At 41.3% G+C, this 21,086-nt stretch overlaps 1 protein-coding gene across 6 annotated transcripts in view; it reads left to right on the top strand.

Moving 5' to 3' along the window:
* The window catches only part of LOC124554893 (serine/arginine repetitive matrix protein 2-like), a 391,768-nt gene that overhangs the window by 120,233 nt on the left and 250,449 nt on the right, over nt 1-21,086 (top strand). For all 6 annotated transcript variants that reach the window (XM_047128572.1, XM_047128573.1, XM_047128575.1 and 3 more), the window contains exon 13: nt 16,643-16,771. In XM_047128572.1, the coding sequence (XP_046984528.1) occupies nt 16,643-16,771 (129 nt within the window). The remainder of the gene's footprint in view (nt 1-16,642; nt 16,772-21,086) is intronic.

The raw sequence follows: 21,086 nt of genomic DNA, 5'->3' as shown, positions 1-21,086 counted from the left end.
AGCTTCCGTGAAGTTTGGAATTATGAGATGAGATATGGCAGAAGTAGAGCTATGGGGTCAGATGTGAGTTGTGCTTCGGTAGCTGAATTGTTAAAGCTCTTGCCCATGAAAAGCAAAGGTACAAAATTCGAATCTATGTCTGGCACATAGTTTTAATCTGACAGGAAGTTTCAAGAAAGTTTTCATTGGTGCACAGCTGAGCAAGTTGGCTGGCCGGGCTGTGCTGTGATGTTCGAACAACAGTATAGCAGGCAGTGACGTATTGCGGTCAGAGCTTTTATTGGGTTTGAAATTTTGAATGATTTTTGGGATCACTACTAGGGAATGGTATGCCAACATTAATGTTACATGACAAACTTGACTGCCCAGGGCATATTAGAGAACAGTGTGATTCGTCTGCAGGTGCATAGTGTGTAGCAAATCTGCAAACAATGCTGGGCATTTATGCTAAATTAAAATGGCGTAGGCTGCAGGAATAAACTATCAGTCCCATATATCACTGATATTGTTTCTTTTGCGAACATTGAGAACGTAAACTAGAAGCCACTGCATGGATTTGTGTACGTAAGCCGTAGCTGATCCTAAACCTGGTTGAGAAAGGAGGAGGGTGAGGAGCAAAACCTCATTTTTTGAGGTCATCAGTATGGTGGAATTGATGGAAGGGGCAGCCCTGCCTTTGTGGATGATGTAGTAGTAGTATGGAGAGATAACATCTGTTTCCCAGGTTAGGGTTAGTTAGCGCTGGATAGGTCAGGAGTCCACTACACGCAACAAGCGGCTACACGGGTAGCAGGGGTTGTGTGGCGTGGGCTGGGTGGTTTTTTAGGTTAGATGGCCTTGGGCAAGTACAGAAAGGGCAACAGCCTCAACGGGTGCGGGGCAAAGTCAGGACATGCGGGGACCAAGCAGCAATCGGTATTGTAATTGTCAACTGTCGAAGCTGCGTTGTAAAGTACCGGAACTTCAAGCGCTGATAGAAAGCACCGAAGCTGAAATCGTTATAGGTACAGAAAGCTGGCTTAAGCCAGAGATAAATTCTGCCGAAATTTTTACAAAGGTACAGACGGTGTTTAGAAAGGATAGATTGCATGCAACCGGTGGTGGAGTGTTCATCGCTGTTAGTAGTAGTTTATCCTGTAGTGAAGTAGAAGTGGATAGTTCCTGTGAATTATTATGGGTGGAGGTTACACTAAACAACCGAACTAGGTTAATAATTGGCTCCTTTTACCGACCTCCCGACTCAGCAGCATTAGTGGCAGAACAACTGAGAGAAAATTTGGAATACATTTCACATAAATTTTCTCAGCATGTTATAGTCTTAGGTGGAGATTTCAATTTACCAGATATAGACTGGGACACTCAGATGTTTAGGACGGGTGGTAGGGACAGAGCATCGAGTGACATTATACTGAGTGCACTATCCGAAAATTACCTCGAGCAATTAAACAGAGAACCGACTCGTGGAGATAACATATTGGACCTACTGATAACAAACAGACCCGAACTTTTCGAATCTGTATGTACAGAACAGGGAATCAGTGATCATAAGGCCGTTGCAGCATCCCTGAATATGGAAGTTAATAGGAATATAAAAAAAGGGAGGAAGGTTTATCTGTTTAGCAAGAGTAATAGAAGGCAGATTTCAGACTACCTAACAGATCAAAACGAAAATTTCTGTTCCGACACTGACAATGTTGAGTGTTTATGGAAAAAGTTCAAGGCAATCGTAAAATGCGTTTTAGACAGGTACGTGCCGAGTAAACCTGTGAGGGACGGGAAAAACCCACCGTGGTACAACAACAAAGTTAGGAAACTACTGCGAAAGCAAAGAGAGCTCCACTCCAAGTTTAAACGCAGCCAAAACCTCTCAGACAAACAGAAGCTAAACGATGTCAAAGTTAGCGTAAGGAGGGCTATGCGTGAAGCGTTCATTGAATTCGAAAGTAAAATTCTATGTACCGACTTGACAGAAAATCCTAGGAAGTTCTGGTCTTACGTTAAATCAGTAAGTGGCTCGAAACAGCATATCCAGACACTACGGGATGATGATGGCATTGAAACAGAGGATGACACGCGTAAAGCTGAAATACTAAACACCTTTTTCCAAAGCTGTTTCACAGAGGAAGACCGCACTGCAGTTCCTTCTCTAAATCCTCGCACAATCGAAAAAATGGCTGACATCGAAATAAGTGTCCAAGGAATAGAAAAGCAACTGGAATCACTCAATAGAGGAAAGTCCACTGGACCTGACGGGATACCAATTCGATTCTACACAGAGTACGCGAAAGAACTTGCCCCCTTCTAACAGCCGTGTACCGCAAGTCTCTAGAGGAACGGAGGGTTCCAAATGATTGGAAAAGAGCACAGATAGTCCCAGTCTTCAAGAAGGGTCGTCGAGCAGATGCGCAAAACTGTAGACCTATATCTCTTACGTCGATCTCTTGTAGAATTTTAGAACATGTTTTTTGCTCGCGTATCATGTCATTTCTGGAAACCCAGAATCTACTATGTAGGAATCAACATGGATTCCGGAAACAGCGATCGTGTGAGACCCAACTCGCCTTATTTGTTCATGAGACCCAGAAAATATTAGATACAGGCTCCCAGGTAGATGCTATTTTTCTTGACTTCCGGAAGGCGTTCGATACAGTTCCGCACTGTCGCCTGATAAACAAAGTAAGAACCTACGGAATATCAGACCAGCTGTGTGGCTGGATTGAAGAGTTTTTAGCAAACAGAACACAGCATGTTGTTATCAATGGAGAGACGTCTACAGACATTAAAGTAACCTCTGGCGTGCCACAGGGGAGTGTTATGGGACCATTGCTTTTCACAATATATATAAATGACTTAGTAGATAGTGTCGGAAGTTCCATGCGGCTTTTCGCGGATGATGCTGTAGTATACAGAGAAGTTGCTGCATTAGAAAATTGTAGCGAAATACAGGAAGATCTGCAGCGGATAGGCACTTGGTGCAGGGAGTGGCAACTGACCCTTAACATAGACAAATGTAATGTATTGCGAATACATAGAAAGAAGGATCCTTTATTGTATGATTATATGATAGCGGAACAAACACTGGTAGCAGTTACTTCTGTAAAATATCTGGGAGTATGCGTACGGAACGATTTGAAGTGGAATGATCATATAAAACTAATTGTTGGTAAGGCGGGTACCAGGTTGAGATTCATTGGGAGAGTGCTTAGAAAATGTAGTCCATCAACAAAGGAGGTGGCTTACAAAACACTCGTTCGACCTATACTTGAGTATTGCTCATCAGTGTGGGATCCGTACCAGGTCGGGTTGACGGTGGAGATAGAGAAGATCCAAAGGAGAGCGGCGCGTTTCGTCACTGGGTTATTTGGTAACCGTGATAGCGTTACGGAGATGTTTAATAAACTCAAGTGGCAGACTCTGCAAGAGAGGCGCTCTGCATCGCGGTGTAGCTTGCTCGCCAGGTTTCGAGAGGGTGCGTTTCTGGATGAGGTATCGAATATATTGCTTCCCCCTACTTATACCTCCCGAGGAGATCACGAATGTAAAATTAGAGAGATTAGAGCGCGCACGGAGGCTTTCAGACAGTCGTTCTTCCCGCGAACCATACGCGACTGGAACAGGAAAGGGAGGTAATGACAGTGGCACGTAAAGTACCCTCCGCCACACACCGTTGGGTGGCTTGCGGAGTATCAATGTAGATGTAGATGTAGATGTAGATTATTAATTCACCATCACGTCTGGTAAGCAAGGTGTTTTAAATGCCAATCACCTTCCGTAAATTCCGGTGGTGATTTTGAATTTTCGAATTAAATTAACCCTGGTAAATAGAGAGAAATGCTAAGAATTTCTCAATGATTATTTATCAGTTTGTCTCAAGGATTCTGAGGGAGGACAAATTCAAGGAGATAGAGTAAAGAAATAAGAGTAGCCACATTCACCAGAACTATGAGGAAGCTGAAGACTTGAGCAAATTTGGGATGGAATTTGATAGGAGTAAATGCAGCGTGCAGTTTTCCGCAAATACCTGCAGCTGTGCCATGTGTGTCAAAGCTTACATCACTAACTAACAGACTAGAACAATAACTGCAAGACATTTAATGGGATATCCTGGGTGACAAGTCTACAAGGAGAAAAACCTGAGACCCTGCCATCAGGTCATGTCATCTTATGAAATAATGAGGATATGTCTTTACGTGAAGTTGCTATTCTAGTCAACAGGAATATAAAAAAATTCATTCACAAGATGGTATGCATTTCTCTTAGAGTGATATAGACTGAAAATTGAACAGCATATTTAGCATATAGATCCTCTCAAGTTTATGCCCCAATCAGCAATTCTGATGAAGAAGAGATTCTTAGAAGATGCAATTGAGTATCATCGTGGGAGATTTCAATGCAAAAATAAGACAAAATATAGATGGAGACCTATGGAATTCTGGCAGCTATGCGTTGGGCTGTAGAACTGAAAGAGGTAAATGAATGGTAGAATATATTACAGCTGAAAAGTTCTGTTCTCTGAATGCCTTCTTTAAGAAACCCATCCAATCTCAATAGACATGGAAGAGCCGTGGTCATCAAACCAGGGAGTGATCAATGGTGATACAAAGCACACTTTCCTAAGAGTGGGTGATTTTTGAAACAGAAAACATAATTTCAGCAAACTATCTGAGAAACTTCATACAACAGAATATCTGAGAATGTGTCATTGAACTAAACAAACTTGCTGAGAAAATTACAGGAAGCATCCAAAGTACAGAAAAACAGATCCTGCTCCAGAAATCTAGTAACAGCCAACTTTCAGGTGTACCATGCCACTCATTGAAGACAGGAGACAATGGAAAGGAGTCAAGCAGAATATACAGCTCTTAATAAGACTGCCCAGAAAGAAATAAGAAAAGATCTAAGGAAATTTAATGATGATCTGATCATGTGCAAACAACTGAAAAAGTTGAAACATGAAACTTTTAAAGACCAGAATGTCTACAGGAAGATCTACAATTATGGAACTCAAGAACTAGAAGGAAGAGTGTCGCAGATAGACATAATAATGTATGGAAAGTTCTGGTCGAGAATAACGAATTATTTAGGAATAAAGGAGGCAACTCACCGAAAGACAGAAGCACTGCGTCATCGACAGGTATACAAACAAAAGGTACAGAGCTTTGCTTTGCTAGCTTTCAGAATGAAAGTCCTTTCTCAAGCTTGTAGCAGAAATTTTATTTTTTATTTAAATTTTATTTGGTATCATATCCTTTGCAGGGGCTTTTCTGTTTCTCATTTAAGTGCATTTTCAACTTCAGCTATAGATACTTCTTGCCCGTCATTCAGGGTTACGTGTTCTTCCTCATGCTGTCTGCCAATGGTCGTAGTCTTGGTAGAAATCTCTAACAGTTTAGTAATCTTATGTCTATCTGTATTATTTAGGAATAAAGGAAATGGCTCACCGAAAGGCAGAAGTGCTACGTTGTCAACAGGTACACAAACAAAAGGTACAGAGCTTTGCTTTGCTAGCTTTCTGAATGAAATTCCACTCTCAAGCTTGTAGCAGAACCCTCCTCCACACACACACACACACACACACACACACACACACACACACACACACACACACCTGTCTCGCTACATGTGTGGCACAATGTTGGGAGACAAGCATGTGTGTGTGTGAGGAATTTCATTCTGAAAGATAGCAAAGCAAAGCTCTGTACCTGTTGATGACATAGCACTTCTGCCTTTCGGTGAGCCATCTCCTTTATTCCTAAATAATACAGGTAGACATAAGATTACTAAATTGTTAGAGATTTTTACCAAGACTGCGACCATCGGCAGACAGCATGAGGAAGAATAAGTAACCCTGAATGATGGGCAAGAAGTATCTATAGCTGAAGTCATTCCATTAAGCAGCCAAGCAATAGGTACGTGCTAGAGATCAAAAGTTTGTCAGTAAACGCAGACAACTGCTCGAGCCTTTCCAGGCCCCCCAGGTTTTATTGTTGGCTCGAGTGAGAGACTTACACATGTGTCATGTTGTTCACCATGGTATTGGTAGCTGCAGCATTCTCATTGATGTGCTGCTATGTCACAAGAGATTGCTCACAATTTCATAGACATCTCTGTCTAATTGCCACAACAAAAGTGCAGATTGTGTGACATTGTATAGTATGGAAAGTAATTAACATAGTAAACTTGTCATACCTGTATATTGTTATAACGACTGTGCTTTTCACTGTGTAGTAAAATCTCTCTTACGAGGCAATGACCTACAGAGATTATACAGGACACTTGCTTCCATGCTGCTACAACTAATTAGCTAAAATGCTCCTTTAGTGTCCATTGAAACACTGACATCAGTTTATCAATGCAGCCACTGTCTATGAAAATAACTGAAAATATGTGACGATGAAGTTTGAGTTATTCCTTGGATGCTTGGTCACATAGCATAATGTGTTTAGACAGTTGCAGTTAATAAGCAGAAGATTTGGTTTTGAAATATTGTCTAACACATTTTTGAAACTTTCTTAATAACTGTGCCTTTATTTTAAGAAACCTATGATAACAGCACTGCTTTTATACACCTATATAGGTGAATCAGTAAGATAAATGTTTTAACAAAAAGTTTTGTGCAGTGAAGAGGCAAGGCCATTGTTCTTTAGTTTTCTACATTTTATTGAGCAATGTTTCTTCATTTTAACCCATTTCGGTTGAATAAGGAGATACTGGATCTTTAGCAGTAGGTTCTGTTTGCAAGTTTGCTCCTGACTATATTAAAATTTGGCTGATAACTGTCGTACTTGTGCCTAAAAATATGAGCTTTTTCATTCAACACAAACACTTCCCATGTGAGTTTTCTAGTATCGGCTTGAACTGTAGCTTTTAGAAAGAGGAACCCATCAAATCATATGCTCTTCGACACCTCACATCTTGGAAGATGTGTATGAACATGTGAAGTACAACCAGATAATCAATCTAGGTGACTTTCTCCATGCTTCAAACACACAACAAGGTGTTTATTGTGCCCATGTTGATCCTCATGGTCTGTGACGATCTAGCAGAAGGGTTATTTTTGTGGAAGACTGACTTCCATACCGAGGAGGTGGCTATGGGTGATATGATTACACTCCTGTTGTTTTCCAGCACAAAAACTTATGTGACTTGTTGCACTTGTGGCTGTACAGTGATAAAAAATGAGCCAGCCAGCAATGCCCAGTATCATTCACACACTTTTATCTATTGCAGCTTATCTTGGCAGTTCAAGTATGTGTGGTAGACCACTGATATTTGCACTTGGAAAGGCTAGTGCCTCGATGATTTTGAAGGTACTGTGCCCGAGTGCCTAACTGGATTGCCTGTGATAAAATGTCATTCAGTTTTTTATGTTGCTCTTGTTTCCCGTCAACTCGCAGTGAGATGGTAAATATATGGGACAATATAATCACAAGGGAACTTGTGAACTATTTTATCCACCAGTGTAACAGGAAAGCTACGCGAGTGTCCCCCTCCCCCCCCTTCTACACACACACACACACACACACACACACACACAGAGTTATTTACTTTACTATTTCTCTTTGTGGTCAGTAGAAACATACAATGGCCTTACAAAGTTGTAGTTCCGTACCATTCCCATATAAATGACTTATTTCAATTAACCATGTACATCCCACCCTTATAACTGGTAAGAGAGTTCTTACGTTTTGAATATATACAGTTGAAAGCAAGTTATAACAAACTGCATTCTGTAAGGTAAAGAAAATTGTCATTTTCCATGTGTTAAAGAAATGACTAAACAGTACACAGAACTAAATTTATAGCTAGCAGATACTGAAATATTGTATTTCAGTATTTGTTTTGTGCATTGACTTTAAAATTTCTTTTTTCTTAGACGAATTAAGTTCTTACTTTAAGTTCATAATCTAATGCATAATTAAGATCAATTAGTATAATAGATAATGGAGGTAAAGAGTGGATGAAACATTCCCATCATACGCATCTTTGTTGTATTAATTACCTCCATTATGTTTACCTGCAGTATACTTTTCAGAGTAAGTATTAAAAACTTAGTTCCATCAGAGTAAGACTACCATCCATGGCATGGCACATCTGGCCATGTGCTTCTCACTTATGTTTACAACAGCTGGTGGTGCATCTGTATTCAGCTGTTGTTCATCACATTGATAACTGATTGTTGACAAACAGTGAAGATGACCTCATTCAACAGAAATGACATTTATCAAACATTTTTTCTACAGTCAAGTGAGGTGAATGATATCCATTGTACTTTGAAAATTACCGTTGTTTTCAAAATCTCATATAGAAGATACATTGGAAAACATTAATGCTCATTTAGTGTCAAAAATGTTCTCTCTCTCTCTCTCTCTCTCTCTCTCTCTCTCTCTCTTTTGAAGTCGAATTGCTAGTTAAAACCTGACCACCAGCAATTATTTGTTATTTAGTATTATTACTTCTCGAAGGTCCTTGTAATTTCTTATGTTTATGATGTTTGTGTGTTCTGGAATATTCGATGTTTGTATAAATAGTAGCGCTCTCCACCCACGAGTTCAGTTCTGTTCTGGGTCTACATTGGTGTTTGTAATAAACATGTTTTCATTGATAAGTGTTGTATTTCATTGATGAATGTGCTTTCGAATTTGGACTTGGGACTTGATTATGATGTGACATTATTTGGTGGAGATGGTGGTTGCTTTAAAACAGCTACAGCACCATTGCTCTAATCAGGTAACACAAAAGCCGTAGCTTACATGGACAGGAACTGGAATACAAGCTGTAAATGGTTGCCTAGGTTCAAATATTCAGGATACCAATGGGTTCCAAAACAAGAAGTCAGATACGTCCCCCCCCCCAATTGGGCTTGTGGCTCTTTCATGAGTTCATGCGTGACGCACACGGGGCCCCGAGGCTGCATTTCCTTCACCCTGCCCCTCCCTCCATCCCTATCCTTGCTCCTTTCCCACTGCCCCTGCCTTCCCCTTTGTTGGTGTTCTGATTTATGTCGGCCTGGCTATCCACCTGGTTCCCTGTATTGCTTGCAATTTTGTCCCTCCCACCTGTTCTCTTTCATCCTTTGTGGTGTTTAGGTCTGCACTTCGGTTTGACCTCCACTTTGAAATTTTCTGTTTTTAGTGTGAGCCATTTGGGGAAGAACTCCTCCCCTAGCATCTATGGAGTGGATTCCTCTACCCCCTTCCAGCCCCTCTTCCTTCCCTGCCGTAGCCCCTCTCCACCCTGCTAATTCACCAGCATGTGTAGCCAGTCTATGTGGTGGGACTGTCACGTACCTACCTGGCTGAGCCCCCTGACAACACAGAGGTCACACTACTGATACCTGAGCTGTTACCTCCCCATGTATGCCAAGGAGTGGTTACTTATCTTCTTTGAGCATTGAAACTCCCGGCAATAGCGGCCGTGCCAGGCGGCCTTTGATGTGGCTGGGTGGCGCCCGTGGGGAGAGCCCCTGATCAGAGTGGGTGGTATCAGGGTGGATGCTTGGCACATGAAGTACATCAAGCTGCAAAAATCTGACGTTCTCAATAGTGAATGCTGCATCGCATGATGCAGCAGCCTTCCCTTCCCTGGCTACACCATGGGAGGAGACCCAGGCTCACCATCTTAGGGTGAAACACTTTCCCCACTACCTCATCTATACTAGGATGGACGGGGACACATTCACCACCATAAAGCCATCGTTTTTGTTTTTTGGATAATATCAACGACAAGTTCGGTGAAGTAGAGTCTCTCAGTAAGATGTGGTCCCACTCTCTGTTGATCAAAGCTGCTTCTGCCACTTAATCTGCAGCTCTTCATGCTTGTGATCATCTTGGCAATGTCACATTGTCTATTAGTCCTCAACAGTCTCTCAATATTGTCCAGGGAGTGATTTTTCATAGGGATCTCATCCTGCAAACTGATGAGGAACTCATGGCTAATCTGGAGCGGCACGGTGTTCATTTTGTTCGACGTGTGCAGAAAGATCGCAAAGACAACCACACCGATACCAACGCCTCCGTTCTGGCTTTTGAGGGGGATATCCTCCCAGAGGAGGTCAAGGTTATGTGCTACAGATGAGATGAGAAGCTGTACATCCCACCACCCATAAAGTACTTTCGATGCTTGTGTTTTGGGCATATGTCTTCCTGCTGTATGGCGGAACCTTTGTGTGGTGACTGTGGACACCCACTCCACGAAGGAAGCTCCTGTGTTCTGCCACCTGTGTGTGTGTCAGTTGTCATGACCGCCAGTTCCCTCACTCACCAGATTGCCCAGCTTATAAGAGAGAAAGGAAGATCCAGAAGTATAAGTCCCTAGATTGCCTGTCTTATGCTGAAGCTCGCCAAAAATATGAGACACTCTATCCAGTGTCAGTTTCTTCAACTTTTGCCTCTGTTTCATCCTTTTCCCCTCCTATGTCTTATGTCTTCCTTACCCCATCCCTGTCCCCACTCTCCTCTGCCCCTCCCCTGCACTTCCCACAACCTCTCCTTTAGGAGCCACACGCCCTCTCCCCGGCCAACGAAGTGTGCCCCCCCCCTGCCCCCCCCCCCTCCCCCCCGCTTAGGACCCCTCTCCCCAGCATCTCTCAGGCCACAACTCAGCCACAAGATGCACCATTTGTGCACCCCAAGGTTGCTGACTCTCTTTGGGTTCCAGATCTTGCAGACGTCTGTACTCCTTCTGCGCCCTGCCCTCCCCCACCTCTGAAAGAGAAGAAATGACACCTCCCCCCCCCCCCCCCCCCCCCCCGCTCAATGCCCCCGGAAATGCCGTCTCCCCCTTCGCAACCTTAGTCTGACATCTTATTTATGTATGTCACCCTATCCTAATCGGTGACGACCACTGACCAAATGAAATGACCACCTTTCAACTCCTTTATGCCACATGATCCAGCGGAATTGCAATGGATACTGTCGTCAGCTACTGGAAATATGTCATCTTGTTTCCTCCTATTCTGCATTCTGTCTTTCTCTTCAAGAAACACATTCCATGATGACCACTTTTCAATGTTCTGTGTTTTATCAGGACCATGCCGGCTCTGGGGTAGCATCTGGAGGGGTCTGCACTTAGGTTCACGCTAATGTCATTAGTGAATGGATCGTCCTTCTTACCAACCTGGAAGCAATAGTAGTTAGAGTGCAAGAGGCTCCTGCACTCACTGTTTGCAGTGTCTACCTCTCTCCAGATAGGCCACTTCATTATGTTGAACTGTGTGCCTTAATACAGCAACTCCCGCTCCCCATTTCTCCTCCTCAGGGACTTCAGTGTCCAGCACTCGCTGTGGGGGAGTACCACTTCAATGGGTAGGGGTCTCCTAATTGACCATCTTATTATTATGCATTTTTGTCGTTGACCCACAGTTCATCCCAATGCAGAACTTTATTTAGGCGACCAGCTCCTTGATGTGGTAGCACAGACCCGTTTCTTGGACCTTATTTTTGATATAAAGCTGATGTGGCTGCCTCATATTTGCCACCTAAAGACTACATGCATGGTGCTCTAGTCTTGTCCAGACTAGATTATGGTCGTCAGGTTTATGGTTCAGCAGTTCCCTCCACTTTGAAACTCCTTGACCCTGTCCTTCATTGTGGGATGTTTCTGGCTATTGGTGCCTTTCGCACTAGTCTCGTTGACAGTCTTCTCACAGAAGTGGGAAGCCCTCCCCTCCAAAAGCGATGTAGCAAATTACCATTTGCCAATTCCTTGACCATTGTGTGTACCCTGCCCTCTTTGCAAACAAGGAATGTCTCCCTCCTGATAACCGCCCTTCACTCACTGGAATCCATTCCTTGTATTTCCTCCCGCACACTCTCTTGGATGGTGCCTAGGCCACGGATTAGCACCGAACTATTCCAGTGTCCTGAGGTCACTGTCGCCCATATGGTTTTCCAGTGTCTTGTACATTCCATCCTTGCAGAGTTCCAGGGTGCTACCATCTTCTACACTGATGGTTCTAAGATGATAGAAAATGCAGGGTATACTTTCGCATCTCCTTCTGGCTTAGAACACCATTTATTGCCGGGATCATTTAGTTTTAGTGTGTTCACAGCAGAGTTCCTAGCCATTTGCAGAACCCTCCATTTTGTTTCTCAGGCCTCCCTCCATAGTGTTTTAATATGTACAGACTCAATGAGCAGCCTGCAGGCTATCAACCAATACTACTCTCATCACCCATTAGTCTCTGTTATCCATGACCTTCTCTCTGCCCTTGGCCGTGCTGTCTGTTCATTTGTCTTTCTCAGTGTCCCAAGTCATGTGGGCATCCCAGGGAATGAACTGGCTGACCGTTTGGCTAGAGATGCAGATACTTACCCCCATTCTGTTTCATGATTCCAGCTGCAGGTCTATGTAACATCTCTCATTGCCCAAAAGTGGCATGACGTCTGGTGTGATACTGCTGTCAGTAATAAACTGTGGACAATTTAAAGGAGTGTGCTACGGTTTGGCACTTTACCTTCCACTCCTCTTGGAAGGAGTCCACTGTCTTATGCAGTCTACACATTAGTCATACCAGGCTCACTCTTTGTTTCATCTTGTGTAATGAACCACCGCCATAATGTGGTTATAGAGCCAGACTGACAGTATCCCATATATTGGTGGAATGTCCCCTTCTTTTGGCCCTTCATACTAAGTACAGTCTTCCAGAAGTTTTGTATTAGCAGACGATTCGTGGGTGGTTGAACTGGTCCTTAGTTTCCTCCAGGAATGTGGTTTTTATTTTCAGATATAAGGTTTTGTTTTACACCTGGAGTAGGGAAGGGTGTTTGTGATTGGGACTTCTCTTCAGGTTTTCTCGGCCTGGGACACATGGCCACTCCCCCTTGCAAAGACCATTCTTTGATCCCTGTGTTTTCCTAGTTTTTAGATTTGGGCTACCATTTTATAACTTCTACTGTGTGTGTCTAAACTTTTAGTTCACCCCCCTCTCTTCCGTGTGTAACTTGGGATCGCGAGACTGATTACTTCGCCATTTAGTCCCATAACTTCCCTCAATCAATCAATCACCTACACAACAGGCATCCATCAGTGTTTTCCCGAGATGCTAGTCCAGAGACTAAATGGCTGAAAGATATTTGACCAAGTCACCAAATACAATAGGTTGGATGACTTATTGTGTTTGGCAAATTTGTACTTTTATTTGGATGGTACAGCTCATCAGTGATTCGTGAACAACAAAGAGAAACTTGATAGCTGAGACAAAATCCAGGACAAACTGAAGAAAACATTTGGTGAAAGTCAGCAACAAGTCCTCTTACTGGAAGAACGATTGAAGAACAAGGCTCAGTGTAATTGGGAAATGACAGTCCTACATACAGCATGTTTTTGCCTTATGCCTAATTTTGAATCAAAAAATGATGGAAACTGACAAAATCTCACACTTGCTGAAAGGAGTCACAGAAAATATGTATGTAGCTCCTCTGGTAAAGGAAATCACAACAACTGAGAAATTCATCAAGTGGTGCAGCTATGTCGAGGAAATGCACAGAAAAGGAGTCAGACAAAAGAAGTATTATCTACTACCAAATGTTCTCTCTATGGCAGTTGTGGAAGACTGTGGTAATGGAGTTCATCCCGATTCCAAGAAAATAAGAGTAGTCGAAGATTTTCTAACTCCTTAGCACATTTGTGATGTGAGAAGTTTACTCGGAGTGTGCTCATACTACTAGCAATTGATAGAGGACTTCTGCACCAAGGCATGCCACTTGCAGGAAATTCTGCAGGGAGATACCAAATTTTCAGGGAATGAGCTGCGAGGGAAATGTATTCTTGTCATTAAGAAAACACTAACATCATCTTTAGTCTTAGCATTGTATGATCAGAGTATTGAGACAGAACTTCACACTGATGTTAACAGTTGTGATGTGGGTGCAGTCCTAGTTTAAATTCAGGACGGTGCTGAAATACTGATAGTTCATGCTTCCAGAATACTCCCCTAGACCCCAATGAACTACTCTGCAGTTGAGAATGTGTGTCTTGCAGTTGTTTGGGCCATCAACATGTTGTGGCCTTTTTATTTGGCAAACCATTCCCAGTTATGAGTGCCCTCCATTTCCTGTGCTGGCTGCCTAGCCTGAAGGCTCTGTTGGGTGTACTGATTAGATGGGCACTGAGGCATCAGGAATATATTGTCACAGTGTTATTTAAAAGCAGACACAAACAAAAGGAAGTCGACTGTCTTTCAAGGGCGGTGGTTGAATCGGTAGTCTGTATGAAATCTCTGTCGTTGCTGCACTCCCTATTAGACCATCACTCCTGGTTATCAGGCTGTATGGTGGGTAACAGTCAGGTTGGTATCGCAGCACTGTCCTGGGCTTCTCCAGACACATCTTCGTTGGTCATTGGTGCACAGTTTGAAGCAAGACTCATCACTGAAAACAATTCTACTTCAGTCAGTTAGATTCCCGACTGAATCTCCCTGACACCACTGCAAACGGCCTTGTTGGTGTTGATTACTCCAACCAGCTTGTTTGAGCCCAACCACATATCCTTCCTCAATTGCTAATATATGTGTATATTGTTTGCCTGCATGAGGCATAGTCACTGTCCCAGTGAGTACACAAAATGAAATTTGCAAAGACATTCTGCTCTGGTGTCAACATGTCTGTTGTTTACTCTCCTTGCCAACTGCACGGTGAAATTACATAGTAGCATCACACATTCATCTGTCGGCCACCAAAGTTCACAGTTTTGCATGTTTCATTGATACCTGTATGAATATGAATTTGTGACCAATTTACTTAACTCTTTCGTGGTGAATGTTTCTTTCTTCCTCCTCTCTCTCTCTCTCTCTCTCTCTCTCTCTCTCTCTCTCTCTCTCTCTCTCTCCACATCACTGGCCAGGTCTCTACTGATTCTTTAGACACTGTGTGAGCCATACCAGTGATGGAAGCACGTGCCATAATTACCTCCAGGCCATCTTGTACCAGTTTCGTCTGCAACGGTTCCATTCCACCGGATTGGAATCGACCTCTTGGGGAGATTCCCAAAGTAGACAAATTGGAATCTATGAATAATAGTGTGCACTGAATACCCAACCTGTTTTGCTATCACCAAAGCTATGCCGACTGCCAAAGCTCCATAAATTGGAAAGTTCCTTGTAGAAAACACCATTTTGAAGAACGGAGCACCCTGTGTGATCATATCAGATTGTGGAAAAGTTTTCCATTCGGACTAGTATCAGAGATAATTTCATGTTACATCATCACCCACAGGATAACTGCCCACCACCTACAGCAAATTACCTCACAATATACTGTAATAAGACATTGGCAGATATGCTGTCAATGTATTTTGATGTTGAACAAAGAGATTGGGATACAAAACCGTCCATTGTGTCATTTGTATACAAAGCAGAGGTACAAGACCTTATGGGCTTCATACTGATCGTTCTGCTCCATAGTTTTGTGCAAAAAGAACAATGGTACACTGTTCCTGTTTCAACCCAACAATACTCTAGAAGACTATGTGCAATACCTTATCACCAGAATGGAAGAAGCAAGACAGCTGGTTTGGATATGGAGCCTGGACAGCCAGGAGAAAGACTGAGAGTACTGTAACACCAAAACTGAACAGTGAGATACCGCCGTGAATCTTGGTATGGATGTTTACGCCTATGTAGAAAGTGCAAGTATCAGGAAAATTATTTAAGTGGTACTTTGGGCTGTATTGTAGCCTTTGTTGCTCATCAGATGTCACATACAAAGATGTCAAGGAGACAAAAGCAGAGAGGTGTTGTTCATGTCCTCCATAAGAAGCCCTCAAGATGTGCAGATCGATGATGGGGGCCTCTCGTTCAAGGAAACTGAAGACCTGCTCAAAAGTTGCAAAGCTTCAACAGGATGGGCTACATCCCATGCTCGTCATAGTGAAGAGGCTGTGACAGTGCAACCAGACTGTGAGGATCAGCCAATGCTGCCATAAGGGGACCATTGACAAGATCTATATACAGAATGCTGTAGTAAGCCCCCTTGCGAACTTGAAAAACAGTAAGTCACTATTTCTCCAGGAGAGGGAGCAATGCCACAAGCTGTGGTGCGTGCACTGTGGTGTAGCAGTTAGCATCACTGACTGGTGTGCTACAGGGAACCAATTGAAAACCCAGTCCAACTACCAGCACTACTTTGTTCTTTTGTAATTTCTGGAAGGTCCTCATTGTTTCTTATGTTTATGATGTTTGTATATTCTGGAATATTCAGTATTTGTATAAACAGCAGCACACACTGTTCGGAGTTCCATTCTGTTCTGGCTGTACATTGGTGTTCATAATAAACAAGCTCTTAGTGTTTAGTGTCATATGCCATTGACAACCCTGCACTAGGAATTGGACTTGAGTGTTGTTACTTCTTGATAGATTAGACTCTTCAACATTAGTGTAGAGAGGTATTCTACTTATCCATAATCAGCTTTTACTGTGGAGAGTATCTTTCTTGGAAATTAATGAAAAAAGTGAATGGAACGAGAAATAAAAGAAAGTGTAATTTCATCAGAATACTGGAACACGAAAATTAACAAGAGAAATCTGTCAGTCAAATCAATTTCATCCCATAATTTATTTTTAGTGAATTGAGAAGGTTATAGTGGTGCTAATGCTAGCCTTTGTGTATGTCTTTTGTTACTTATTTCAATTTCCTTGTTTCAGTTCCTGAAGAAATTAAACCGCCAGGAACGAGTAGTTGAAGAAGTCAAATTGTCTCTGAAACCATATTATACCAGTAAAAAAATCAACAAGGAAGAATATAAAGAAATATTACGACGATCAGTGCCAAAGGTGAGTTTTATAGTATCCACTTGTCAACTCAAATATGAGCAGCTTGAAGGAACACAGTGGTAAGCACCATTGTAATTTATTTTGAGTTATAGGACAATTGGTGCTACCTATGAGCAGCAGAATAAAATACACCAGGAATAAGTTCTAATTTCACTCGACAGATATCTGGGTGATACTTCATGGTGAACACCAGTAGCTGCCTGTCACAGTAACATAATTGCAAGCGACAGGTAAAATGGCTGGCAGTAAGAGGGACCCATGTACATTTTCTGTGTTTGTAACTGCTTTTGACGAGTTACAAGAAAACTAAGATGATGTTAGTGATCCTGATGTCTCTGATCGGGATCCTGAGTACATTCCCAATGATGTAGATGACTCAAATATATGTAAAATCGCAAATCTATTGTACTCAGTATGATTCACAAACATAATGGTAAGTGCATGTACATACCATTATGTTCCTAAATGCATGGAATATGAGGTTAACAACAATTATGATAATAATGATAGTGGATTTCGAACTGGCCTTAATATTGAGCAGTCTGTCACTGTCTCAGATTAAGGGGCAGAACAGATGAGGGGTCTTCTCGGAAAAGGTTCACATGCACCTCATCAGCAAGACATGTAATGATTCTGGTGCAAAGTTAGTTTCAGGAAACGTGAAAGACAAAAACCCTGCTCTTACTCTTTGATTACAATACGATGGACCCAGACTCATTGAAAAGAAGAAAGATACTGATGTTCTGTCCCACTATTACATCCCTCCTGTTCATCATGGATTTTTCTTGTCACTAAACCCATCATGTTTGGACAATTGACACATCTGTGACTATTGATGAAATGCTTTCAAGCAACAAGCTGTACAGTTAAGTCTTCTAGTAACTCTGTGTAAGTGTTCTCATATGATTATATATTATTGTTTTGTTGTTAGCATATGTGATTTGGGTAACATAATGGAATCTCCACTACGTTAATGTCTTTATTTTTGTGTATATTATATGTTATAGTCAATTCTTTTTATGTCTGTGTGTGCTAAAAGCTATCAAGTACAAAATGAATATATGAATAAAATTATTCAGATTTGTGAATCAGTTGCCAACTTTAATCCTCTGTATCTCCAAACTTCCATTTTGCCACTCAGCATTGTGTTTCCCTGAGCAACGCATATGCTTCAAGAAGTTTGTAGGTTATATAAGAACATGTTAATTTCTTGTATAAATTTTCCATTGCTTTATACTCTCTATATGCTGCCATGTAATTCAGTTGAGTAATTCACCACTTTACATGCCTGGAATGGTCGTTGTTGTGGTCTTTAGTCCAAAGACTGGTTTGATGCAGCTCTCCATGCTACTCTATCCTGTGCAAGACTCATCATCTCCAAGTAACTACTGGAACCTAAATCCTTCTTAATTTGCTTAGTGTATTCATTTCTTGGTCTTCTTCTACAATTTTTACACTTCCTGCTTCCCTCCAGAACTAAATTGGTGACCCCGTGATGCCTCAGAATGTGTCCTACCAACCGATCCCTCCTTGTAGTCAAGTTGTGCCACAAACTTGTCTTCTCCCCAATCCTATTCAATACCACCTCATTAGTTATGTGATCTACCCATCTAATCGCCAGCATTCTTCTATAGCACCACAATTCAGTAGCTTCTGTTCTCTTTTGTCTACACTATTTATCATTCATGTTTCAGTTTCATACATGACTACACTCCATACAAATATTTTCACAAAAGACTTCCTAACACTTAAATCTATACTCACTGTTAACAAATTTCTCTTCTTCAGAAATGTTTTCCTTGCCATAGCCAGTCTGCATTTTATATCCTCTCTACTTTGACGATCATGAGTTATTTTGCTGCCCAAATAGCAAAACTCATTTGCTGCTTTAATTGTCTCATTTCTTAATCTGATCCCTCAGCATCACCTGGTTTAATTTGACTACATTCCATTATCCTTGTTTTGCTTTTGTCGATGTTCATCTTATATCTTCCTTTCAAGACAGTGTCCATTCCATTCAACTGCTCTTCCAAGTCCTTTGCTGTCGCTGACAGAATTACAAAGTTGTCAACAAACCTCAAAGTTTTTTTTCTTCTCCCTGGATTTTAATTCGTACTCCAATTTCTTCTTTGGTTTCCTTTACTGCTTGCTCTCTCAACCACTGCTTCCCTTTCGTGCCCCTCGACTCTTATAACTGCCATCTTGTTTCTGTACAAAATGTAAATAGCCTTTCGCTCCCTGTATCTTACCCCTACCAGGTAACATTGTCAAAAGCTTTCTCTAAGTCTACAAATGCTATAAACATAGGTTTGCCTGTCCGTAACCTATCTTCTAAGATAAGTTGTAGGGTCAGTATTGCCTCATTTGTTCCTACATTTCTACAGAATCCAAACTGATCTTCCCCGATGTCAGCTTCTACCAGTTTTTCCATTTGTCTGTAAAGAATTTGTGTTAGTATTTTGCAACCGTGACTTGTTAAACCGATAGTTCAGTAATTTTCACACCTGTCAATACCTGCTTTATTTGGAAATGGCGTTACTGGAATGGTACTAGTGTTAATCATCTTTAGTGATTATTAATCTGAGAACCAAGAAGTTCTCAAGAACAAATGTTTAACACTGAAATACTGCAACCAAGAACAACGCTTCCTGTTTTCGTTTATGGGTTGTTTCATGTTTATAACAATTGAGACAAGAATGAGAATAGTTGGCAACTGTGTGTAAAAGTTGTAAGTTTTCCTACCACTGTTCCTCACCATGTAAGCTTGAACCACAGCTCTCACTTCTAGTACACAATAGACAATTTCATTGAAAAATGTATTTAAAAAAATAATACCACGTTTTGTATATTTCAGATATGTATGAACACAACCTCCATAGTTTCACTATGAATGGTTCTGTTAATTTTCAAAAATGTCCATGAAAATCACAAAATAATTAAATATTTTGATATGTTCTGACGCGATGCTGAAATTGTTCAATTTTCAGTGTAATTCTAATAGTAAAGTTGTTAAAAACTTCAGTTATGCAAGCAGTAGTAGCCATTGGTAATTACTATATTGATGAATTGTGAACACTGGTTGAGTCCCAACCCTAACCCAAGGCTTAACAACTCACTAATTTTGAATGTGGGCACTCACGCCTGATCATGCTCTTGCTTGCGCGCAGAGCAATCGCAGAATGAGGGAAACGCATGCGGATAATATGGTTGCAGCAACATATTGATGCACTGAGTCTGAAATAGAGGAAGGTCTGTTTTTGCAGTGGTGCCGTACAATAGCAGCAATGGCAACTTGGCAGTGTGTAACACCAACAGTGTCCTTGTTCTCCAATCTACAGCAGGAGGAATTGTATCATTTTACACAAGTGGGTTCTCAAAATATTTAGTGTACTGTCAAACGTTGTGGTTTCAGATGGTTTTATCGTTATTTTGATAATAACTTTCATGTATATTGTTAGATTAAATTGATTGTTATGGAAGTGGTAGGGTCTATGTGTAACAAATAAAATATCCCAGAACCAGAAAGTGTATGTATGGGTATATTTATCTGAGGCAGTTAAATAAAGTGTCCGAAGTCGCCCCATGGATTGGGGTGATTTCGGACACGTGTGTTAATTAAATCTGTGTCCGATGTTACAGTATGTAGAGGGCGAATGCGGACAGTTACAGCCTCTTTTTTTTAAATTCTACATGCTTTTTATTTGATTTTGATGACATTTTACACATTTTAAGGTAGCCCTTTGTTACGAATAAGTAATATGGAATGATATAATGAATTTTATATATTACAGATAAGTTTTTATTTTGCAGGAATTTAAATAATTTTTTTTATAGTTCTTAATGGAAATATTATAAACAGACAGAAACAAACAAAGTAATTTAACTAAAAGGTCAAAATAATTTTTCTCACTCATCATTCTAAATTAAGTTGCAAACACTTTAAATAAATGATTGTCTTCGAGTCTAAAGCACATCTTCTCGAAAAATGAACATTCCTCTCTTCTCAACTGGTGTGGGACATATTCTCGAAATTTGCAATTTTTGTATTGTGTCTTCATCGGGGACATTAGGAAACACAAATATGTTTTTACTGTTCTCGTGTGGGCGCAAGAATTTCACACTTGCTTCCAGAGCACCAACATTTGTGGCCACTCCAACATACTGCCTTGTTTGCTCCTTGTTTCCACACTTATATTTGTACTCTGCAACAAGAAAAGCCTCTTCTTTCAGCAGTAAAATTTCATTGGATGATGTGTGGTTTTCACTTTCACTACTGCTAGAAACTTGTTTCAGCACTGTTTTCGTTTCCTTGAAA

This window comes from Schistocerca americana, chromosome X, assembly GCF_021461395.2.
Source record: "Schistocerca americana isolate TAMUIC-IGC-003095 chromosome X, iqSchAmer2.1, whole genome shotgun sequence".
In the NCBI taxonomy this organism is placed as follows: domain Eukaryota; kingdom Metazoa; phylum Arthropoda; class Insecta; order Orthoptera; family Acrididae; genus Schistocerca; species Schistocerca americana.
The sequence above is the reverse complement of the archived record's forward strand: the minus strand, read 5'-3'. Positions and strand labels throughout refer to the sequence as shown.